Source organism: Propithecus coquereli, unplaced genomic scaffold (assembly GCF_000956105.1).
Source record: "Propithecus coquereli isolate 6110/MARCELLA unplaced genomic scaffold, Pcoq_1.0 Scaffold73, whole genome shotgun sequence".
Taxonomy (NCBI): Eukaryota; Metazoa; Chordata; class Mammalia; order Primates; family Indriidae; genus Propithecus; species Propithecus coquereli.
Genome location: NW_012153396.1, coordinates 4,069,988 through 4,094,733, shown reverse-complemented (window position 1 = coordinate 4,094,733; position 24,746 = coordinate 4,069,988). Strand labels below are relative to the sequence as shown.

The 24,746-nt window shown below is 48.7% G+C and overlaps 2 protein-coding genes across 2 annotated transcripts in view; one reads left to right on the top strand and one right to left on the bottom strand.

Moving 5' to 3' along the window:
- Nucleotides 1-6,269: 6,269 nt before the first annotated feature.
- On the top strand, nucleotides 6,270-11,996 carry LOC105824322 (steroid 17-alpha-hydroxylase/17,20 lyase). The gene is made up of 8 exons (XM_012661734.1): nucleotides 6,270-6,627; nucleotides 7,910-8,048; nucleotides 8,283-8,512; nucleotides 9,203-9,289; nucleotides 9,672-9,887; nucleotides 10,217-10,386; nucleotides 10,969-11,072; nucleotides 11,556-11,996. The coding sequence occupies exons 1-8, from the start codon at nucleotides 6,331-6,333 to the stop codon at nucleotides 11,837-11,839; spliced, it is 1,527 nt and encodes a 508-aa protein (XP_012517188.1). The 5' UTR covers nucleotides 6,270-6,330; the 3' UTR covers nucleotides 11,840-11,996.
- Nucleotides 11,997-20,546: 8,550 nt separating this feature from the next.
- The window catches only part of WBP1L (WW domain binding protein 1-like), a 60,060-nt gene continuing 55,860 nt past the window's right edge, over nucleotides 20,547-24,746 (bottom strand). The window contains exons 3-4 of the mRNA XM_012661760.1: nucleotides 23,872-24,033; nucleotides 20,547-22,822 (exon numbers count right to left, since the gene is read on the bottom strand). Of these exons, the coding sequence (XP_012517214.1) occupies nucleotides 22,083-22,822; nucleotides 23,872-24,033 (902 nt within the window). The 3' untranslated portion in view covers nucleotides 20,547-22,082. The remainder of the gene's footprint in view (nucleotides 22,823-23,871; nucleotides 24,034-24,746) is intronic.

The window sequence follows — 24,746 nt, the reverse complement described above, 5'->3', positions numbered from 1 at the left end:
GACAACTAAACATATATAGAAAAAATTAGCCAGGCATAGTGGCGCATGCCTGTAGTCCCAGCTACTTGGGAGGCTGAGGCAGAAGCATTGTTTGAGCCCAGGAGTTTGAAGCTGCTGTGAGCTAGGATGACGCCACAGCACTCTATCCCGGGCAACACAGTGAGACTCTGTCTCAAACAAACAAAAAAAAGGTTCTCACTTTTTCCAGGATTATCTTGTTTTTTTTTTTTTTGAATGTTTAAGGGAGTTTTTCACAGGGAATAATGGGTGGAGTCATAGATTTGATAGTCTCCAACCCAATCCAAGCTGGCTCTTGCAGGTTAATAACTGAGGTTTGTTAGAATGGGGACTAATGTTACCAAATGTAGTAAATGCCTTCTGCCAATGGAAACTATCCAACATTTTTCTATTAGTTGATTAACTAATTATTTGCTTTCTCCTATTATCATCTACTGGTGTTTTTTGGGGAGTTTTGTTTTGTTTTGTTTTGCTTTTCAGAGAGAGTCTCATTCTGTTGCCTAGGCTGGAGTGCAGAGCACAATCATAGGTCACTGCAGCCTCGAACTCCTGGGCTCAAGTGATCCTCCTGCCTCAGCCTCCCCAGTAGCTGGGACTACAGGCACACGCCAGCAGGCCCAGCTTTTTTTTTTTTTTTTTCCTTTAGTAGAGACAGCATCTCTCTTTGTTGTACAGGCTGGTCTTGAACTTCTGGCCTCAAGCAATCCTCTCGCCTTGGCTTCCCAAAGTGCTGGGATTATAAGCATAAACTACCATGCCTGGCCTAGTGTTACTATTTTTTCAATTTTTAATTTTTAATTATTATGGGTACATAATAGTTGTATATCTTTATAGGGTACATGTGATGTTTTGATACAGGCATACAAAGTGAATTAATCAAATCAGAGTAATTAATCAAATCAGGGTTTCCATCACTTCAGGCATTTAACATTTCTCTGTGTTAGGAACATTCTAATTCTACTCTTTAAGTTATTTTAAAGTATACCCTAACACTTTGTTCTGCTATCAAACATTGTTCATTCTGTCTAACTATCTAACTATATTTTTACACCCATTAACTATCCCCACTTTATCTCCCCACCCCGGCTACCATTCCCAGCCTCTGGTAACCATCATTCTACTCTCTGTCTCCATGAGATCAACTGTTTTTATTTTTTATTTTATTTCATGCCCTTGTGTGAGCCCTTCTCTCCTCTCATGTGTGGGCAGGGTCTGTAACTTGCTTCTAAGCAACAGTATATGCGCCGGTGATGGGAGATACGTGATTACCTTACAGAAGATTGTAAGGCCCATCTTGCTGGAGTCTCTCTCCCTTGCTGGCTGTGAGTGAGCAAGTGGCCATGATGGAGAACTCCACATGGAACTGCAAGCACCATCTAGTCACTAAGATCTGGGCCCCAGCTGACAGCTGGGGGTGGGGAAAGAAGCTCTTAGCCAACAATCAAAAGGAACTGAATGCTGCTAACAACCAGGCAAGAAGGGAAGCAGATCCTTCTCCAGTAGAGCTTCTAGATGAAAACCCAGCCCTGGCCCACACCTTGATTGAAGCCTTATAAGACTCTAAGCAAGTGGCCCAATGAAGCTGTACTTACTTAGATTCCTGATGCATAAAAACTATAAGATAATAAATGTGTATTGTTTTTAGTCACTAAGTTTGTGGTAATGTGACAATGGAAAACTAACATACCACCAGAACTGGTCTGAAATATGTTCAGTCTCTGACAACTCACCTCAGGACCCCCTTTTGCAAACCAAATAATGAAGATCTGCTCCCTCACTTCTCAAAGTCAGTCATTCAAGGACAGATTCATCCCAATAATCACCCCTCTAAGTGCCAATCAATCAACAATAGCCTCACTCAAGTAACCACAGTTCTACAGATAATATCGACTTGCTTACATCCATCAATCTCTGAACTCCACACTTTCCCAAAACCCTATTACGATAAGCAGTCTACTCTGCTTGGAGAGACACCTGCTCTTCCATAGTATAGTAAATAATAAATTCAGTTTTGTCTCTTATTTCAAATATTGAGTTGTAGTTTCATCATCCTTTGACAGTTCTGAAGGTTCCACTAAGATCATTTTGAAGACAGCATTTCAGGAACCCTCAGATCAACAGGTGCACCTACTAGGCCCCTGTGCTCAAACTCCGTCTATCCTTCAAGTCAGCTGCCATGTGAGTCAGTCTGTACAACAATTTCAATTCTGACTAGTGTCTTTTTTTTTTGAGATAGAGTCTCACTCTGTTGCCCGGGCTAGAGTGCCGTGGCATCAGCCTAGCTCACAGCAACCTCGCCTCAGCCTCCTGAGTAGCTGGGACTACAGGCATGCGCCACCATGCCTGGCTAATTTTTTTCTATATATTTTTAGTTGTCCAATTAATTTCTTTGTATTTTTAGCAGAGATGGGCTCTCGCTCTTGCTCAGGCTGGTTTCGAACTCCTGGGCTCAAACAATCCGCCCGTCTTGGCCTCCCAGAGAGCTAGGATTACAGGCGTGAGCCACTGCGCCCGGCCAGATCAATTGTTTTCAATATTTAGCTCCCACATATGTGTGAAAACATGCAAGATTTGTCTTTTGTGCTTGGTTTATTTCACTTAATATAATGTTCTCCAGTTTCATCCACGCTGTTTCAAATGGCAGGATTTCATTTTTGATGGCTACATAATATTCCATGGTGTATATGCACCACAATTTCCTTATCCATTCATCAGTCAGTGGACACTGAGGTTGATTCCTTATCTTGGCTGTTGTGAATAGTGCTGCAATAAACACGGGGGTGCAAATATCTTTTTGATATACTGAATTCCCATTCTTTGGATATATACCCAACAGTGGGATTGCTGGGTCATATGGTAGTTCTATTTTTAGTTTTTTGAGGAACCTCCACACTATTTTCCATAGTGGTTACACTAATTTACATTCCCATCAACAGTGTACAAAAGTTCCCCTTTCTCCAAATCATTGCCAGCATTCATTATTGCCTGTATTTTTGATAAAAGCCATTTTAACTGGGGTCTGGTGTTACTTTCTTAATCCAAAAACTCTATTACATTTACCCAATGAAGGAGAATTTCTAGATTGTTTCTGTAATTCAAGAAGTGTCCATGACCAGAACAGAACTTTTGGCTACACCAGTACTAAATCTTGATGCAATATTGTTTGTTGATTGGCCTGTTGGTAAATATAAAAAGTGTCAATGAGAGGCCTGATATAAGTAGTCCAGTCACTCTTGTAAAATCCAATTCCTTACCAGAAGTCAAATTGTTCAAATGACTGAACTGCGGCCCTTTCTAGGGCATATCAAATTACCCTATAGTCCTAGCTACTCAGGAGGCTGAGGCAGGAGGATCCCATGAGCCCAGGAGTTGGAGGCTGCAGTAAGCTATGATCATGCCACTGCACTCCAGCTTGGATGACAGAGTGAGACCCTTTCTCCAAAAATATAAAATAAAATAAAAAGAATAGCACCAAATAAAACTTCAAATGGACACTAGATGAAAGTTTTAATGAAATACCTCATTCTAGTAGGTACAAATTGGCTACAATATAAAACAATGGTTGAGAAATTTTTTTCTGGGATAACAAAGGATGTGGCTAATTCATGCCTCCTCTATAACTAAATTAATCTGCAAAAATACATACAGGTGAGGAATTGTAAAGGCCCAAAAAATTGTAAGGGCTGAAACCACGCCTCAAGGTCATTTGAACATATACAAATAGATTTTATAAATCACTTTTCTCTATGGATTATAAATATGTACTAGTAAGAGTACATTTATTTTCTAGATGAATTGTAAGTTTTCCTTGTTGAACATATGCACACATTTGGTTGGTTACATACCTAAGAATGGAGTTGCTGGGTCATAGGTTATACAAATGTTCAATTCTAGTAAATAATAGAGCTTATGTTTTAGACAAGGAAATCAGGGATGTAGAGGAAGTAGAATTCACACAAGCTTTCAGTGTAAACTAAAGTTATACAGGATGTTTTGCATTGATCATTGATCAACACTGAGAACAAAACCAAACCACAACAAAGACTTGATGAAGAAATCCAAATGGTGATTCTCTGAAAAGATTAATAAAACAAACTCCTGATAAGTCAAGAAAAATATAAAATTTGAAGAAATATATAACTGCCAAAATTGACTCAAGAAGATTCAGAAGAGTTGAGAAGACCAATAACTATCAAGGAAAATGGAAAGTTTTGTTAGAGAATTATCTTCCCAAAAAAGGCATTAGGCCCTGACAGTTCTCAGGGTCACCTTTCCTTACAGTTTTAAAGAACAGATAATTTTCATATTTAATCTGCTTATAGGACATATGAAAAGACTGAGAGTTTCTCAGATAACTTTTAAAAACTAGCAAAATCATAATACCAAAACCTGGCCATGTACAAATAAAAAAACTATAACCCAATTTTTCATATGACTAGAAGTGTAAAAGAAATAAAATCCATAAAAAAAAAAAAGAAAGAAAATCCTAAGTAAATAACAAAGAGAATTCAATTCTATACTACATGAAGACACTCTGGACAAGGTATTAATAGCATTATTCTAGGAATGTGTGGACACCAAGATATCTATTAATATAACAATTCTCTTAAATAAGTCAATATTTGTCACAAGTCTTTTATTTATCTATTTTTGAGACAAGGTCTCACCCTGTCACCCAGGCTAGAGTGCAGTGATGTGATCATAGCTCACTGCAACCTCAAACTCCTGGGCTCAAGCAATCCTCCTGCCTCAGCCTCCCAAGTAGCTGGGACTACAGGAACATGCCACCATGCCTGGCTAATTTTCCTATTTTTTGTAGAAATGGGGTCTCCCTCTTGTTCAGGCTGGTCTCGAACTCCTGACCTCAGCAATCCTCCGGCCTCAGGCTCCCAGAGTGCTAGGATTACAGGCGTGAGCCACAGCCCCCAGCCCCTGTTTTCAATTCTTTTAGGTATATACCTAGGAGTGGAATTGCTGTGTAATGTGGTAACCTTATGTTTATTTAACCTTTTTAGGTTTTGGTTTTCTCTTCTGCACAATGGGAATAACAGTGGGATCTACTTCTCGGGGTGGTTGTGATTTTTATGATATTTAATCTGCTCAATGAGATAATGCACGCGAAAAGTGCTGCCAGGCACAAAGTAAGTGTTCATTAGATATTATACTATATTCTTATCATTATTATAACAAAATGGGCTCCCTAGTTTTTCTGAGCTCTTATTAATAGACCTTCTTGACAGATACTATCCTCATCTTCTGCTGGAAGTCCTTTAGTGTCTCATTCAGTATTTACCAATGATTTGATCTTACCAGGTGAAGTCACAGCCACAAGGGAGTGCACATTCTTGGTGTCAATCTTTACAGAAAAGATGGATCATCAGACAGGTGACCAGGACTCATTGATGGAGACTCACAAAAGTGGGAGATGGAATTTCTGCTCCTTGCTGGGGCTTGTCTGGGCAACAGCAAGACCCCGGCTCTACAAAAAATTCAAAAATTAGCCAGGTGTGGTGGTGTGCACCCATACTCCCAGCTACTCGGGAGGCTGAGCCAGGAGGTTCGGTTGAGCCTAGGAGTTTGAGGTTGCAGTGAGCTATGAAGAGGTCACTGCACTCTAGCCCTGGTGACAGAGTGAGACCTTGTCTCAAAACAAAAACAAAAAAAAGTTAATTAAGTTACATAACTCACCCGAGGTCATATAGCTAGAAAGAGGCCAAGCTAGATTTTGAACCCAAGCCTATCTGACTCTTGGGCCCATGCTCTCAACCCCTACGCTTCCTTGCCTCTAGAAAGAGCAGCAAAATAGGAGTTAGGACATCTGTGTTCTTGTCATCACTATCTTGTGTGACCTTACTTTTGAAGTTCTCACTTTCCTTAGCTGTTAAATAATAAGACTAGATAAAATATCTTCAGCATTCGCAATCCTCCTGACTCTGTCATCTGTCCATGTAAAATCCATGTTGATTTTACAACATGGAAAGTCCCAAGCCTTGGTTCCTAACTCAGATACCATTTGCTTCTGATGTACTCTGGGGTCACCCATGGATGGGGAGCTCTGGGGAGGGGGCTCAGCAGTCTTTCCTTACCTACCGCCTCCCCCTGGGGTTTGCCCTGGAGTCGAGCCAGCCCTTGAGGAGGACTGCACTCCCCTCCTCTCTGTTCTGAGAGGGCTCAGGCCTGGCTCTGCTCCAGGATAAACTTTCACAAGGCAAGAGATAACACCAAGTCAAGGTGAAGCAGCCCTTAAAACTGCCTCCTCATATCCTAGAGCTGCTGCGGCTCTTCCATCCTGCCTGCCAGCACCCGGCCACCATGTGGGAACTCGTGGCTCTCTTGCTGCTCACCCTAGCCTATTTCTTTTGGCCCAAGGTAAGGTGCCCTGGTGCCAAGTATCCCAAGAGCCTCCCGTCTCTGCCCCTGGTGGGCAGCCTGCCGTTCCTCCCCAGACATGGCCATCAACATGTCAACTTCTTCAAGCTGCAGAAAAAATACGGCCCCATCTATTCTGTTCGTATGGGTCCCAAGACTCTAGTGATTGTCGGCCACTACCAGCTGGCCAAGGAGGTGCTTGTTAAGAAGGGCAAGGATTTCTCTGGGCGGCCCCAAGTGGTAAGCAGTGCCAATCTTCCCCTCCCTCACCAGCCCCTGGGGGTGTTCGGGTCTTCAGCCAGGACTGTGGCTGGAATGACCCTTCCAGCTCCAACAACCTGTAACTCTTCCAAAACCAGACCAGTGGGGTGATGGGAGGGGAGCAACTCCTCAGACCCCACCCAGCCTCTACACTAGGCAGGAAGAATTAAAGGAAGGCTCCTCTACTGGGCTGCCCAGGGTGTGGGGTGGGGTGACAGCAGTGGCTTGAGGGGTCCATCCTGCCCCTGAATGGGATGACAATCTCTGGGCCTAGACCTCTCCAAAGAACTGAGAAGGTGCATATAAAGCACTTAGCTCAGCGCCCAGCACAGTAAGTACTCCAAAAATAGCCAGTATTAATGTTACTCTTCCTGGAAAATCAGGGTAGTGATTATGCCCTCCATGGGAGAAGTGGCCTGGCTCCTGAAGGCTGGGAGTGCTGTTTCCCTGGAGCTGTCCCCAGCTGCTCTAGCCCACGCGGTGGCGATGGGGGCTGACCTACAGTGGCATTTCAGGGATGCTAATGGTCCTACAGAGCTTGCTATTGTGCTCCTGGTGGGGGGTGGGTACTAACCATCCAGAAACCCACCTGGATCCCCCATCCCAGCACCCACCTTTACTAGGTTTCTCTCCAGGGCAGAGAGGATGGAGGAGTCTAGTCAGGTGGGGCTTAGGGGTCAGGGGATGGAAAAGGGAGGCTTTGGACCCTTATGCTCTGGGAGTACCTCTAGGAGGAGGCAGCTTGGCCCAAGACCTGACTGGGTGGACAAAACTGCTGCACTCTCCAGGCGTGGGCTTGTGGTTGGGTGTACAGGCTTGCGATGAAAGGGTAAACCAAAACGGGATGAGCTGTGCCTTTAGGACTTCCCAGAGGACCCAGGGCAAGACAGTGGTCTGGGCAGTCCTCGATCTCTACATCCTGGCCTTCTCCCTATCCCAGACAGGCATAATTCTGAGAGCTTATCCCCTGGTTAGAAGCTGATGAGAAAAGAGAGGCCCAGAGGTGACCCTATCAGCGTACTGAACCCCAGGACTCCTGCATTCTAATTCAGGGTTCTTTCTTCCTCCTCACTGTGTGTCCCTCTGATGGAACTGGGAGCAGGGGCCTTAGGGCCTGTGCTGCCCAGACCTTACAGCCATGGTGGAGTCAGCATGGCAGGTACCTGTCTTCTCCCCCAGGAAGGGGAACAGGTACAGGAGGCCCAGGGCAAGGGTGGGGTGGATGGTGTGGGATTTCTACAGCCTTGCCTGCTCTCCAAAGGCCTCTCTAGACATCCTGTCAGACAACCAAAAGGGCATCGCCTTCGCTGACTACGGCACCCACTGGCAGCTGCATCGGAAGCTGGTGCAGGCCACTTTTGCCCTGTTCAAAGATGGCAACCAGAAGCTAGGGAAGATCAGTGAGTGCCAGGCTGGGCCCTGGGGCTGGGGGGATCCCACTGCGGGTGCTGGGGGAGAAGAGGGCTGGGGAGGGGAGAGGGTTAGGAATGGTCCAGTCTGGCCTTTTCTTGGCTACTGCTGCCATCTAGTGGCCACCTGCTACCTGTCCCTGCTCAGGCTGGGAGGGAACTGGGGTGAGGGGCCAAGGGTGCTGATTGATTCATTTCCCACCCTCCTGCCCTCTCTCCCCTCAGTATGTCAGGAAGTCAGTGTATTATGTGATATGCTGGTCACCCATGACGGACAGTCCATAGATATTTCCTTGCCTGTCTTCCTGGCAATAACCAACATAATCTGCTTGATCTGCTTCAACAACTCCTACAAGTACGGGGACCCCGAGCTGACAGTGATACAGAAGTATAACGAAGGCATCCTGGAGAATCTGGGCAACAGCAGTCTGGTAGACACATTCCCCTGGCTGCAGGTGAGGACGCGGCCAGGCCCCCCTTCAGGTCCCAGCAGACCCTAACAGTGTCCCCAGTTCTTCCTTCCTTTTCCTGCTCAGCTCCAAACCCATCTTTTCCCTGACCCCTCAGCCACAGTGACCTCTACCTCCTCTGCCTCTCAAAACCTTTGGCACTCTCTACTGAAGTAGGTTTAGCTTTTTAATCATGCATCTTAATACTCCTGATCATGGCTCTCGTTTATTTTCTAGCTACCACGTGCCAGTATTAAGTTTTCTATATGTATTAATTGCTGAATTCCCCTTGGAAGGAGGTTTTATTATCCCCACCGTGCAGATGAGGAAACAGCCTTCGTGAGGTTAAGGAGCTTGCTCAAGGCTCAGACTCGAGTCTGTCTTACCCCCAAGGACTGGGCACACAGCAGAGTCAGTGTGTGATGTTCGACTGAATGGAGAAGGGGAAGTGGAGACAAGGGGGGAGGGGGTGGTTTGGAATTGTTTGGAATTGTCCCCCCTTGTTTGGAATTGTCCTAGTTGTCATAATGATCCCATTCTGTGCCCCCATCTTGCCTTCCCTTTTGGCTGAAGGTCGGGGTTCGAATGGGAACTCTTCAGGGACAGAAAACTAGGATCTGCCTCCAGGAGAGATTCTGGCAGCTGAAAAAGCAAAATAGAAGAGGGATGGATTTGACATTTCTTTTTACTCCCCAGATTTTCCCCAACAAAAGCCTGGAAATGTTGAGGAAGTGTGTTAGGATGCGAAATGAGCTGCTGAAAGGAATAATGGAAAAGTACAAGGTAGGTAATGGAGCAGATGAGAATATGAGCTAGGTTGAAAGAGTCGTGAGAGCAGAGTTGGGGTCCATTTTGGACACTGTAGGATCTCCAAAACCTAGCAGAGAGCCTGGCACTTAGCAGGTGCACAATAAAAACTGGCCTCATGAATAGGGGTGGGAAAGTGAGGAATTGAAAAGGATCCCAAAAGGGACCCACCCTGCCTCCCAAACTTAAAGAGGGCCCACTGCTGTCTCCACCTCCACAAGCTCATAGGTCCCACCCAGCCCCACGCCACTTGCAAGCAGGAGGAGCCTTGTTGTCTCTAGTCTGGGACAGGAGGATGGCGGGAGTGTTGCAAATGGGGCTCCTTCCTACTCACTGTCTCCCAACCTCACCCAACCAGGAGAAATTCAGGAGCAACTCTACCACCAACATGCTGGACGTTATGATCCAAGCCAAGATGAACTCAGATAATAACAACAGTGACCCAGACCAGGATTCAAAGAAGCTTTCAGATAAACACATTCTTGCCACTGTAGGGGACATCTTTGGGGCCGGTGTGGAGACCACTGCCTCTGTGGTAAAGTGGATTGTGGCCTTTCTGCTGCACAATCCTCAGGTGGGCTTCTCCCTACTCCTGCCTTCCCGTCTACCCTAGACCCTGGCCAGCCCAACCTCTAGGCCCCAGAGAGAGGGAATTAATACCCTCAGGCCTTCTTTGCAGGAAGACTAGGCCTGCCCTGCCCCTTCCCCAAGCAGTGGCTCGCTCTGGCCCCAGAGTGGAGCTGTCCCATCTTCTGGAAGCAGAGCCTAGGCTCAGAGCCATCTGGGAAGCCAGCTGGGAAGCATCTGGACAGGCTATTCTGGACATGACAGTTGGATTCTTCTAAGCCCATGCTTCTCCTGGGCTTAAACACACTGGTCACATCTACCCTCTCTGGCCCTCAGTTGAAGAAGAAGATCCATGAGGAGATTGACCAGAATATAGGTTTCAGCCGTACACCAACTATCAGCGACCGGAGCCATCTCATCCTGCTGGAGGCCACCATCCGAGAGGTGCTTCGCATCAGGCCCGTGGCCCCTCTGCTCATCCCCCACAAGGCTAACAATGACTCCAGGTGTGCCTCCCCTCCCAATGATACCCAGCCCCACGATGCATCCAACACCACCGCCAGCCCACCTGGTTCCCCCTCCACACCGCCCCCAGCCTGCTAGTCAACCTAGAGTCAGCCAACCACTGACTACTATCAAGCATCCCACCCTGGCCCTGCGGCTCAACGTCCCCAGCAACCACTGACACCCATTGACTAACCCACGGATCTGCTAACTACCCTCAGAAGCTGCCTGCTGCCCTTGGAGACATATGGTCTGGGAAGAAAGACTGGGCACTCCATGCTTCTACCCAGTACAACAGCTGCAGCACACACATGCATGCACCAGCTCTAAATGCACGCCCACATACCCTGACAAGAATGTCCATGTACACGAGTGTTCATACATAAGTGCTTGTCGAGAGGAAAGGGCTGGAGAAGGGCTGGGTTCAGATTTGATCTGGCAGAAGCTCAGCAAAAGATGAGTGAGTGGGCATAAGGGAGTACAGGGCGCTTCCCCCCAGGGTGGAGGAATGTGGGGGCTTGGGGCTGAGCAGGAAGGGGAGGACAATGTTCCAGACCTCCTTTTCCTCTCCCTCTCTGGAGCAGCATTGGCGAGTTTGCCATTGACAAGGGCACAGAGGTTGTCATCAATTTGTGGGCACTGCATCACAATGAGAAGGAGTGGCACCAGCCAGACCAGTTCATGCCTGGTGAGTCCCTGTCCTGTCCTACTTCCTGGGCCACACAGCCAGCCTGGACTCTGTGCTCCACCACCCCAGCACCCCTTCTCTCTGCCAAACTTGCTGCTAGAAAACTCTTGGCTACAACTTCAAGGACCTGTTGACACTCCATCCTGCTGTAGACTTACCAAACTCTTCACAGCTGCATTTCCCACACTCTCCTACCAACCAAACGCAAATTGACTGTTCTAAGAAGTTCTCTAGGCATCTGTCTCTCATTAAGTCTGCCCCCTCTCCCCTTAGAGGGTAGCATTTTCATCTGTTAATACCGCCTCTTTTCCGTTCTTACCAAATGTTTCCTTTGTGTCATTAAGTGGTACCTGAGAGCAGAACAGTAGCTCTCCCCAGGCTGGGGTTCCCCGGGCAGGGTCGTGTCTCCCGTTCGGCCTGGGCAGAGGCACACCTCTGCTTACTCCTGCCCTGGCCCTGGCTGGGGCCTTCCCTTGCCTACAGAGCGCTTCTTGGATTCAACGGGGACCCAGCTCATCTCACCATCGTTGAGCTACTTGCCCTTCGGAGCGGGACCCCGCTCCTGCGTAGGTGAAGTCCTGGCCCGCCAGGAGCTCTTCCTCTTCATGTCCTGGTTGCTGCAGAGGTTCGAACTGGAGGTGCCAGATGATGGGCAGCTGCCCTCCCTGGAAGGCAACCCCAAGATGGTCTTTCTGATCGATCCTTTCAAAGTGAAGATCAAGGTGCGCCAGGCCTGGAGGGAAGCCCAGGCTGAGGCTAGCACCTAAAGGCCTTACCTGACACCCCTGACTCCACCTCGTCTGGCCCCACAGTGCAGAATTAGATTAGAGGTGCTTCCCCAACCTTTCCCTCCATCCCCCTCCTCCCAGCCCACTCTGCCTTCTTTTCCAGCCTGCAGCAGTGATGTGCATAAACCATTTTCTTCAGAAGGTCCCTGAGCAGCTCATTCGTTTATTCATTTGCTCCCTCATCCTTTCAACAAATATCTTGCTGAGCATCTATTATGTGCCATTCACTGTGCCGGGACACTTGAGCTCCCTGGTCTCACGAAGAGTGCTTTCTAGTGAGGGCTAACAAGCAAATAAGAATTTCCGAGACTCATAAGCGCTATGAAGTCAATGACATTGTGTGATGTGATGAGAGAATGACAGAGATCGGGGGTGGCCGCTCTAAACTGGGGAAGGCGTGGCCTTTATGGGGAGAGTGTTCCCTGCTGAGGAAGCCACAGGTGAGAAGGTCTCCAGGGGGGAGAGGCCAATGAAGGGAAGAGTGGTCCCCTCTGAGGTCAGAGTGGGGGACAGGGGGTTGGGGGGGACAGGTCCCGTGAGGTCTTTATGAGTAGGAAGTAGTAGCAGGAAGGGGGTTGGGTTTTTATTCCAAATATGATAGGAAGTCCTTAGAGGGTTTTAAACATGTAAGTGGAACGATCTAGTTTGTATGTCTGAACAATCACCCTGGCTGCTACATGGAGAGTGGTCTGCAGAGGGAGCAGGGTGGGAGCTGGCAGAGCAGTTATGAAGGGGGGGCCTTAGACCATGGCAGCAGCAGGGGAAACGGCCAGAAGGGGCAAGGTCAAGTTTACATGTTGAAAGTAGAGCAACGAATATTGTTTGTTTTGATCCAAACAGGCTTCATTGTGTGTGCCTCACAGGTTTGGCTTTGGGGGTGTGTATGTAACCCCCAGACTCGATTTGCCACTACCATCCTGTCTTGGTCTCCTTTCCCTCATCCTTCCCTGGGGTAAACACTGCCAGGAAAGCGCTTCTACAGCTGTCTGCTGCTGCAGCGCCTGGGTTCCACCCCTTCTCCCTACTCAAAAACCCCAGGAAGTCTATGAAAGGCTCCTCACTTGAAAATGGAGCCCAGACTCCTTCAAACCTTGAACTCAGCATCTTTAAACCTTGGCCATTGGCCAGTCTGCAAATGAAAAATGTCCTGAGACGCCCCAGAAGAAACTGACCCTTGCCCTTTAGCCTGGAGAGAGGCCCCATCCCCAGCTCCCTGGCGCCAGCCAGACCAGGGTCAGATCATCAACCCAACCCTTCCCCTCTGACTAGACAGAAGGCTCTGGAAAGACCAGCAAGGTAAGGCTGAGGCCCTGCCTGGCTAAGTTTTCAGAGAGAGAAGACCAAGGCAGAGCCTACAAGGAGAGAAGGACGAGGTTTCCAATTACAGCAGCCCTCCTTCCTTCAAAGAGCTTTGTTATCCAGGGATGGTGGACCATTCCCTATCCCCCCAGCTCAGCCTTGGCCGTCATCAGCCAGTTACCCTGGGACCTTGCTGAAGAGCCCACAGCACACGCAGCCTAGGAGAGATGCTAGCACTATGTGAGCTGAAGAGAAGGGCTAAACTGAAGGCTACCCCCTTCCCTCTCCCAGCCTCCTCTTCCCCCATTGGCTGGCTGCTGGGCTAGAGCCAAGCTACCCTCAGCTCAAAGCACAGGGGGCAGGATTGGCCGGGGGAGAGGAGAGCTAAGTATTTGAAATTTGTTCAGAATCTGAAGGACATTTTGCAGACTAGTGATGAACAGATAAATCATTAGCAGAAGGCCTGTGTCCTCTGTAGAAGCAGTGGTGAGTTGAACTGGGATAGAAAACATCCAGTCTCCAACTATTGAACCGGAACATTCAATGGCAGGGAAATGAGAGACTAACTCTTCATTTTGAAGATGAGGAAACAGAGCCACTGGGGAAGGTGCTTGACTTGCCCCAAGTTGCACTGCTACTTAGCAGTAGGGCTGGGACCAGAACCCACCGTTCAGTGATGGATCAGGAGGAGGCAACCATGCTTTCCTACCTGTCCCGGGGGTAAACATAGAAGGGCTTTCTGGAAGTGTGGCCGGAGAGAGTACCTTTCAGAAAAGCTGACTGTCCTTTAGAAAATGACCTCATGAAGTCTGACTCCTGCCCAAACTGTGCTCTGCCCCTGTCTGGAAGGCCTTTGCCCCACTGGCCTAAATCTGCCCACCTTGGGGCTCAGACCCATTTCTCATGACTCCCACCCACTGTGACTGTCCTTTAGCACTCAGCTTCTGTTCCTTGGTACTGAACCTTGGCATCTGCCTGGGCTTGACATGGGTGTGATGTACCCCAGGGACACTGTCCACCTCGGTATCTCTGGAGTTCAAGATGGAGCCTTCTCATGTTCTTTATCTGCATATCAGCACCTACAGGTAGACGGTTAGACACACAAGAGGTCTCAATCAAATGCTCTAAATCACGTGGCTGATTTGCCCAGTAACAAGCAAATAAACTCTCTTTATGTAGAAGGAAGTCCAGATCTTTGACAAAGCCGGAAGGTTTTTGCCAAGACCCCCCAGTCACCCTTTGAGGCTCATACTGTCCTTAACCAGTGGCGTGACGACAGTTTCGCCAGCTCTATGGTGGGGGGGCGAGGGATTAGCCCTGATTTGTGGTGTCTGCTGATCCCACCACCATGACCAATTTCAAGCTGTCAATGTGATGTCACTGAACACAGAGGTGGGAAGAGATGCACAGTGGCAATATATCTTCTTTGCCACCATATAGAAAATGCTATTATATAATAGTTCCACCATACTGAAATATAGATTTAAGTAACCTCAAGGGCAGATAGTAGTAACACGTAGTAAAAGAATTAGCAAATGATCCATTTTGAGTGTTTATTACCTTTGTTTTTCATATAATTTGTCCAATTGTAGGTTTATATAGTTTACTCTTTTAAACTGGCTGTTTGATAAGCAGCTCATAAAATCCCTGAAAATTTAATAATCAGCTCTGGTGAGCCATGAGCCGACCTTCTCAGGAGAAACAGACTGCTCCTGTCTTTCAGAAAAGCGGCTCCCACAGCCTCCCCTGCAAGGGACAGGGAAGTCCCTCCCTCGTAACCTTGGCAGGGGCGAGAGCGAGCGAATGTTCTGGTTGGCCTCTGGTGGCCACAAAACCTGAAGCGAATGAGGAGCCCTCTCTGCAGTCTTCTCCCTCACAGATGTGAATGCCCCTCTCTGGAGGACAGCGGTACAGTCACTGAGGCCAGGGTGGGGTGGCAAGTGCACTGCGTCAGGAGGAACCCCAGTGCCCAGGTGCTAGTCACCCAGCCCCCCAGGCTCCTAGCCCTGAACCTCGGTTTCCTCATTTGGCAGGTGGGGTAACTCACCAACTGTGCTGCCCATTATCTGAGGCTCTGGGGAGGAGGAAAGGCAGAAAGGGCTGCGAGCAGGAGCGCCCCACACAGACGGGACCTACAGATAACACAGGTCTGCTGTGGAGACCAATTCTCCCGGTGCTGTCACTTACAGACCAAGTGGCGATTGGCAACTTCCATGGCCTTCTCAGACCTCAGTTTTCTCATCTGTAGTATGGGGGGCTGAAGTGTATGTAGAAATAGTACTGACCTCACTGTTGCGGTGAGGATCAAATACGAACCTATGCAATGCGTTTGGTGCCTCGATAAATATTCACTTTTTCATTGTATCCAAATCCAGTCAGGCTTTCTCTGAGGGTTCATACAAACCTCCCCAAAGCCACCAGCTTGGTTGGGACGGGGCGGGGGGAGTGGGTGTGTGCAGACAGGTCCATCCACAGCATGGGACCTCCAGGAACCCACCCTGGAAGCTCCAGAGACCCCGCAGGGGCCCCCCCACCCAGCAGCCCCTGGCTGGCCGCTGCTGGGCCAGGCCCTTCCAAGCCAGGGCGGCTGACAGCTGGAAGTGGGTGGGGAGCCCGAAGACAAACTCCTTTCATGGCTCCAACAGAGGGTGTTTTGTAACATTTTCCAGTGCGATTGGGTTTCTTGAGACTTCTTGGTGAGAAAACATGAAATGGAAGGAATATTAAACGACGGTAAGGAACAGGCTTCTACACAGTGCGAAGAAATTTCAGATGAAACAAAAGTCCTCTTCTTCCCCTCACAAACACTGAAGGCTCTATTTTGATCTCCTCTGAGGAAGAGCAGAACACTCTGAAGGAAAGAGACAAAGAACAGCCAAACAGCTTTAACTCTTGAGAGTTTCACAATGTTTCAAGGGGTGACACCCTCCCCGTGCAAGTCAACAATGATCTGAAGAAATGCAGCAGGCACCACCTGTCCCAGGTGTGAGGCCATTTCAGCACGGAGAGGCTCTTGGAGAAGCAGTGTTGGACCTGGGGGGCCCCTGGGGCAGAGGGAAGGGGCACAAAGGGGTCAAGTGCTCTGGAGGAAATGGCGTCTGCTTCATCTTTCACATTACTCCCTGCTCAGTGCACCTTTCTCTGGTTTCCTCTCGCCTTTGAAAATAAGTCACAAGTTTTTTTTTTTTTTGAGACAGAGTTTCACTGTGTTGCCCGGGCTAGAGTGCCATGGCATCATCCTAGCTCACAGCAACCTCAAACTCCTGGACTCAAGTGATCCTCCTGCCTCAGCCTCCCGAGTAGCTGGGACTACAGGCATGCGCCACCATGCCCGGCTAATTTTTTTCTATGTATTTTTAGTTGTCCAATTAATTTCTTTCTATTTTTAGTAGAGACGGGGTCTCGCTCTTGCTCAGGCTGGTTTCGAACTCCTGAGCTCAAACAATCCGCCCGCCTCGGCCTCTCAGAGAGCTAGGATTACAGGCGTGAGCCACCGCGCCCGGCCACAAGTTCTTCAAAGGGCTTGTGCACCAACATCATAGTTCTTCACTCTCTGGCCTGCTTGAGCTTTGGAGTCAACAGATCTGGTTTCGAATCCCGGCTCTGCCGGTTACTTTATTAGCTGTGTGATCTTGGACAAGTTAACTCCTCTGAATGCCTTAATCCCATTAATAAAGCAGAAATAACTGCCTGGAGAACTGTTTTGAGGCTAAAGTAAGAAAATGTGGCTAAGATGCTTAGACAAGACCTGGCACTGTAGAAACAGTCAACTAACAAAACAGTAAAGGCAAATGAAAATCTTTATGACCTGCTTCTCTCTCTAGCTTTATCTCTTGACATGTCCCAGAATGCAATCACCTAGAAAGGCTAAAGTGCTCACAGCGCTTGACATGACCCGTATAGTCTCCTGTTTTAGGTCTCCCACGCTTTCGTGTATTTTTCAGCACCAGGTACCTAGTTGTCCTATCTGCAGGGCAAACATTTGCCTAGAATTCCTGTTAATACCTTTCTTCAACTGGCAAGTCCAGTTTAAGGTGACCTCCTCCAGGAAGTCTGTCCTGAACTCCCAGTTGGGCTAAAGTCTCTTCCATAGCATCCTGTGCACACAGGCTTTGTGGTGCTTACCATGCAGGATTAAAACTGCTTGTGTGCCTTCCTCTCTAGACCATTATCAGCTCTTCTAAAGAGGAGCCAGGTGGAAGGCATCTTTGTGTTCCTATGCCTGGAACATGGTAGATGCTGGTTAAGGCTCAGCTCCTAAGTAAGGCCACACTTGCCCCTTGGCTGAAATCCGAATCCCAAAGAGTTCCCCTGACCCACAACCCTTCAGCGAAACCTCCTATTTCCTCCTCCTCCTGAGTCAAACCCTTCCTTTTGCCCCCAGCTGAAAAACAGAAGAAACTGGAGAATGGGGGGGCTTCTTGAAATTCTAGTTCAGCAAACTTACTGTTGTGCTTTAGGGCATTGGTACCGTCTCCACCTGAACTTGATCACGTGAGGCAATAGACAACCAATGCCATATCTCATTAGAGAAATGAGAAACTCAGTGACCCAGGAGCCTAGGGTACAATGGTGGGGGGGTGGGGCGTAGACCTGACATCAAGGGTATATGCACAGCCTCTGGCGACCAGCCCATAAGAGCTGTACCAATTTGCTTTTGTGCCACTCAGACATTAGTTTTTTTTTTTTTTTTCCACAAATGGATGAGGAACAACAGACATTAGCTTAAAGAAGGCAGGAAAGATGTTCTCCCCAAGTTCTTTCCTGTGGTTTTAGAATGGAACTGTCCCTACGTGCTAATACGGCTCCACAAGGGTTGCCTGGAGGAGCCCAAGAGTCTAGAAGGAACTAAGCAGCCATCACTCCACTAGCATCACTGGGGGGCTTGGACAGTGTCTTCTGGCCCAGGGTCAAAGATAGGGATAGGGGCTTATCTAGCTAATACTGGCCTCTCAGAAACAACAGGGCTGACTGCTGGGCAAGCCCAGGGCCAGGGCCAGGGGAGGACAACACTGACTGCCAGCACACCTGGAGCCGCGGCCCACTAGTGAGCACTCCACTCAGGGAGGCAGGAACCCCTTTTGGGAGGGCAACTAGCACGTGGATCTGCTTTGCCATCTGTGGGTGGCCCAAAGAGAAGTCTTGCTGGGTAGGGGTGTCCTTCTCCCTGGGCAGAGGTAGCAAGCTGTTCCTTCCCCTGGCCTTCAAGCAAGGACATATATCTGACTCAAAAACCCAAGAGGACAGTCTTAAGCAGAGAACTCTCCTTGTCTTAGGAAAGATCACTGGCCTACAATGACAGATGCTGGCACACTTGCTACCTAAAAATCAGTCCTGAGACTTCCTGCCTGGCATTCAGGATCCCAAACTACCTCCCACTATTCCTTGAGACTCTCTGAATCTATACCAGTCACTTCATCTCAACCTACCTTATAATGTTAATCAGCTATTTTACACAGGTAGGTTTTGTCTTTCTAACTATGATTTAAGAGCTAAAGAGCAGGGCCCTTGTCTTATGTATTTCTTTTGCATTATCCTTAGCACCTAAGGCAGTGCTGAGCAGAAAGTGGGCAACTCAACACGTATTTTTGTATATTAAATTCCAAAGCATCTACTCCCATGTCTAGTGTATCAACAAAAGTGATCTCCTGGAGAGCTTGCTTCCTTTTAAATGTCATGTTTTAGCATGAGGTGTCTGACAAAACTTGTTTCTGTTTCTTTGGGTCTGATTTTAACCTGTTTGTGGGACTTCACAAAGTATTTCAAACATCAGACACATACCCTTGACAGAGAGTGGGCTTGGGGGGAAACTCCTCAGGGCAGAGTGTGGACTCAGCAGCCTGCCCCTGGCCCAGGGCCCTGTCCCAACTGCTACGTGACACCTCTGTCTCTGTGTGGAGAAGGGAAAAGTGCTTGCGGTTTAGGATCCTGAGGTGCGATTCCCCGAAGTCTGAGAAAGAGGAAAAAGGAACAAAGAACCACAAGAAAAAGAGCATTAGAATTTTGGGGATCGATTTTTATTTGGGCTTCTCACAGTGGTTAGAGCCACTCTGTCTTCAGAACAATCACAGCACAGGAAATGCGTCACCGAGACTGCCCAGAAAAGTCTGACCAGCTGAATCTTATTGCTTAAAATACACATATTCACAACTGACAAATGGTGATGCGCCTCACACAGGAATGTTAGCATTTGCAAATCTTCCGACTGTAGCACCAAACCCTCGACGGACCCCTTCCTTCTCATTCACCTGGAAAACCACACTCAATCAAATCTCCCTGGCCCCCCGACTATTCCTTCAATCCCCTTTTTCCGTCTTTCTGAGCAGGGTAGCCTCTCGTAGCAGGGGCCAGACTGTGCCTCGGGAATCAAGCCCAGCCCTGCAGGTTGTATTTTGTCTTCTCTTGCCTTTAGGGTAGGACGCTGCAGTGAATCCACTAGCTGATACTCAGACCAGTTCCCCAGTTCTAATTGGGGAAAGAAACTTGAGAGGGTCAGAGTTCATCCATTTGATCAGTTAACTGAAGGAGGATTCATTTTGGTAAAACTTGTTCTCCTTTGAGACACTTCAGTGAGTTACTTGGATTTTCTTTTAAAAAGGTGGAAGGGAAGGCATCTGAGGGTTGCTAACGCACTCTGGCCGACTCTGGCCACACACCAGCTTGCTTGCTTGTGTCCGCTGGACTCAGCAGAGGGAGGTAAGCCCTGTGGTGTCCCCCAAAGCCTCCCCCTGGCAATTCTGGGCAGGGCCGCTGTCTGGGCCACAGGTAGTGCAAGCTTGTCACTGAAGATCCAGTCAAGCTTCTGTCTAAAATTCCACCTTCACCTTCTTTCCCAAGTGGTTGTGGACACCCCCGGAGACTGATACCGAGGGCCAGGAGCAGCCGAGGGAGGCAGACAGGTTCGGAGCACGTTTCCATTTACAGGGAACAGAACACAGGCCTCCGAGTGTCCATGGAGCAATGTGCAAATTGCAGTGACGAGCAGAGTAAAACCTCTACTTCAAGCACAGTATCTCTGGCAAACAAAGGGGGACTGCCGTTGACAATGCTACTGAATACACCCGAGTACAGAGTCAGACATTTGTTCAGTAAACAGTAAATGTGTAAAATAAATTACCTTGAGAGGGCCGTCTGTGCTCCCGACGTGTGGGTCACGTGAACAGAATGGCTGCCACTCAAAGTATCTTCACAGGAAAACAGGGCTCGGGGCTCACACACAACAGACACACACACACACACACAAACACACACAGGGGTCACCCAAAAAGTCACTGTGTACGGGCTTCACTTTGTTCAACATGAATTTTGGTTTTGTGGAATCCAAACGCAGACATTGTTCACCTCACAGCCTTGGATTTGTCTGTTTTTGGAGATATATATATATATATATATATATATATATATGTATATTTTTCTTCTTCCTTTCTTACCATAACATCAATGCCTTGTCTGAATGTCATCATTCAAGAGTGGGGAAAGAACCAAACTCTTCACGTGAATAGGGCTGTATGGGGAATGTTAGTTTCGGCTGTTTGCTTTCTCCATTTGGATTATTCCTAACCAAGCTCAACTGGTCACCTGAAGCCAAACATTGTCCTAAGGATCCTGCGGCCTTCTGGATGGCCGCTCTCACCTCCTACCTGGGCCACTCAGACTCTTCACATAGGCTACAGAAAAATGAGGTGCCCACTCCAAAGTGGTAGTGGCAGGGACAGGGCAGGAAAACCACAGATACCTAAGGTATTTCTTCCAAGTGGTCATTTTAAAACAAACAACAACAACCGCGTCCCCCACCCCCCAAAAAACTTATTCAGATCAAAGACAAAATACTGTGTGAGAGCCAGGCTGTGGGGTTGCCCTTTCTCAGGCCCCACAGCTTCCTCGGTCCATTTGTTCACATGGAACAGGGAGACGGCAGAGTGTGTTCTCTGCTGATGCTGGTCACCTGTGGGCACAGACCGAAAGGCAGAGATGCAGAGAGCAGCACCTCTCCCCACAGCCACTGGGGCCTCCTGCCCACAGAAGTCCCAAAGATAACCCCCAGCCAAGCCTTCACACAAAATATCTCCCCTCTGGCTCAAACGCAGCCGGGATCTTTGAAGGTCAACTTGGGAAAGAGCCACAAACTTTCCTCTTCCAGAAGAGAATTTTTGCGTGCCCACTGGTAACATTCTTGTTTTCAGCTCTTTTGTTGTTTGTTTTTAAAAGAAAAACCAAAGAGAAGGCAGTATAATCTTCTACACCTGAACCAGTCTGCAGCCAGGGAGAGGCTGTTGGGAAGGGGCCCATCAAGGATGCACACGGTGCATCTATCTTGTCACCTGGAATTTGAGATCAGCAAGCCTCCTACCAATCTACCATCAACTGCCCATCAGCTCTCGTCGTCCCATAGGATTAGCTCAATTCTGGCTCTGTAGACCTTGGCAGCCACAGGTAACAAACCCTGGGCCTCTGTGGGCTTCCTTCTTCACTCAGGGCCAAGATGGGCTGCCTCTCCTGGGCTGAGACACAGCAAAGTTCTCTTAAACTATTATCAGAGCATAAATCCACTCCATCACCAAGAATCATCTCAGGGCACAGTCCCAGCCTCCGTCATTGGGGGCTTTGAAAACACATCTCTCTCTGACCCAAACAGGTAGGTGAGATATGACTTAAAATGAGGGGGTGAGTGTGGGGTATGAGGAATGAGTCACAGAACCAAATTCTCATCCTTCCACAACACGGTGCTTTTGTGGGGGAAGAGGCATCCACACCCCGAACTGTACCTGGAGATGTAGGAAAATGCAGGAGAGAAGGAAAAAAAAAAAAAAAAGAGGAACAAAGTGGCTGTACCACTTTCTCTGAAAGTCACTTAATGCTTCTCTTGTGGTTCTCCCCGACCCTGATTACTTTGCCGAGTTCTTGAGCACAGGCAGGGCCTGCTCTAGCTGGGGGAGCTGCTGCTCTGGGAGTTTGGCGAGTCCTGCTCGTTGATGGTGTTCAGCAGCAGGCATGCGGGCGGCCGTGGCAGGTGGGGGTGCCCAGGCTCTCGGGCCTGCTCCTCGGAGGGCTGGCAGAGGCCTTCCTCCTCGTCACCAGGAGGCCGCACATGGCAGCTGTCACAGAAGTCCAGGGGCCCATCCAGAGCATCATCGATGAGCGTGTTGAACTCTTTGAGGTCATCATCATGGTGGCCCCGGTTGCACACACACACTTCGATGCCCGAGTCACCTGTAAAGCGGCGATGTCTCCCAGGTGTCTTGTCTTTGTTGTCGGGGAGTGCACTGCCATGCTCAGAGCTGTAATCTTTCAGCAGCTCCTCCTTACATTCTGAATCCTTGTCCAGGAAGGGTCCTGGGTCCAGCTCCCCCAGGCCAGCCACGGAGCCACTGGGCTCCATGCCAGGGGCTTTGGTGGCTGCTTGGTCAGCTGGCAGGTCAGAGGGCTCAGGGTCAGCGATGCTTGGGGGTCTTGTGCTGCTTCTGCTGGGCCCAGACAAGGGGCTGCTCTGTGCCCCTGGAGAACCCCTGGTGGGATCAGCGCCTGGAGGGCTGCCACCTGCAGGGCCACACTGTAGAGGCAACTGCTGCTGCTGTAGCTGGAAGGCACTGTATGGTGGGGGAGGAGTTGGAGGTCGGTTCACCACTTCCTCATAAGGAGGTAGTAAATAGTTTGGCAAAAACCCTAAAATGGGGAGGCAGGGAGAAGAAATTACTGCACTGGCAATTGTCCTAGGATAGATTGCAAAGCGCCCACTAAATATGCATTATCTCTTCCACCCCAGCATACCCACCAAGTGTGAGCAACTCTGCAGAGGAGGGACAGTATGGGCGTGACCTGATCTGGTTTCTTGGAATCTGAAGAGTCCCTAAAATTGGTTGGCTCATAGGCAAGGACTTCCTACCTGTCTGGAGTCAAGGCAGAGGATTAGGCAAATGTAGTGGGTGGCCAAGATAACTTCTGCCTGGAACAAACCTGTTTCCACACACACACGTCTCGTGTGTCTAGCTCAGACTGTGTCCTCTACCTAAGTCCCAGAGTCTCATGTTTCTTGCTCAGACTGTGTCCTCTACCTGTCCCATAGGTCTCAGGGTCAGGGACCCTAATTTAGGACTTCCTGACCACTTTTCTTTCCCCTACCCTTCCAGATGTGCCAGGAAGAGGGTCTTTTTCTGGGAAGTTAGAAATTTGTGTTCTCTCTCTCACTCTGGCATGGCTGGAGGTGGTATGCAAAGACACACCGAGCTTTACCTTGACTCAGATCAGGAGCAGATGGGTGGCCAATGAAGAGTAAAGGGCCTCTGTCATCCAAGCCTTATTAAAAACATGCCAGGTGAACTATCTGTTGAATGTGCTGAAATCCTTGAGGAACAGATGATCTAGTTTTAACAATAATTACTAGAGTTTATTGAACATTTACTATATGCCAGCCACCATGCTAAGCACTTAACCCTTCTAGATGTGGAATTAAAACAACTGCGAACGTTTTATTTTGTAGGATACACTGGAAAGGTCTAGTTGCTTCAGGGGACCTGTGTCCATAGCCCCTGCTTCCCTGTGCTGAAGCACCCCTTTTTCCTTTTCTTTTTGAACCCTTTTTTTTTGGGGGGAAGGGGGGGGTTGACCCCCCTTGCCCCCGGGGGCCTTCCTTGGGCCCCGGGTTTCGTTTTGGGCCTTTGGTCTGTGCGCCGGAGCTCCCGAGGGTGGGGGACAGCAGCCTTGGGTGTACGTACTGAAATAAAATGGCAGCGCTGAGTAATTGTGGGCTTCCCGGTAGGCGATCAGGTTGATTTCATGTTGCCGCTGCTGGGCCTGAAGGCGGTGCTTGGCTCGGCGGTGGTGGCAGACGCAGCAGCAGCTCAGGATGATGATGATGGTCCACACTAGCCAGAACCCTGGGGGTGGGAGAGGTGAGACAGAAAGGATGCACCCACAGTGAGTACCAGCCAGTGCGGCGGCTCTCAGGACAAGGCGGTCCTGGACGGTGCCAACATGGTTGAAGCTGGCACTGTTGAGCCTAACGCAGTTAATTTACATTTAAGCCATGTGTTCAATTTTCATAAATATCTGTACTAGAGTGAAAGACACATAGGATGGAAGAGGGTAGGAATGTAAGAATGGTGACAGCAAAGGAGGTCACTCACTCCAGGGACCTTGGGGGAAGGGATGTGTGCCAAGGCCTCTCTCCAGCACTAGTGATTGGTCCTCCTGTATTTTAGGTTTTGTGGGCGTTAAATACGCTCACCTTTTAGGACAGCGTCCTCCTCCTCTCTAAGAGATCTCTGAGAATACGCTTCAGTCTTTCTTAGTGCCCATGTCCCCTCCCCACCAACTCAGAAGATTAGCAATTGCAAGGGACCTCAGTGGTACCTCCTGATAAAAGAATTCTTAGGGTTCTCCTGATATCACCAAAAAGATCAGGGGCTTTTCTCTACTGCGTATGCCGCCTCTGTAATGCAAGAATCACTACAGTTAGAGGTGGAAAAATTCTAATTGCCTCGGGTCCACCTCTTCCCTAGAGAGTGTAAATGACTTCCTCTGCTCTCAGTATAATCCTAATCCGGTACAATTCCATCTCCCACTGCCACATCAATCCACTCCCACCTGC

Coding starts and splice junctions, on each gene's coding strand:
- LOC105824322 (XM_012661734.1), top strand. CDS start 6,331: ATGTGGGAACTCGTGGCTCTCTTGCTGCTCACCCTAGCCTATTTCTTT. Junction 6,628..7,909: donor TCTCTGGGCGGCCCCAAGTG/GTAAGCAGTGCC, acceptor TGCTCTCCAAAG/GCCTCTCTAGACATCCTGTC. Junction 8,049..8,282: donor CCAGAAGCTAGGGAAGATCA/GTGAGTGCCAGG, acceptor CTCTCCCCTCAG/TATGTCAGGAAGTCAGTGTA.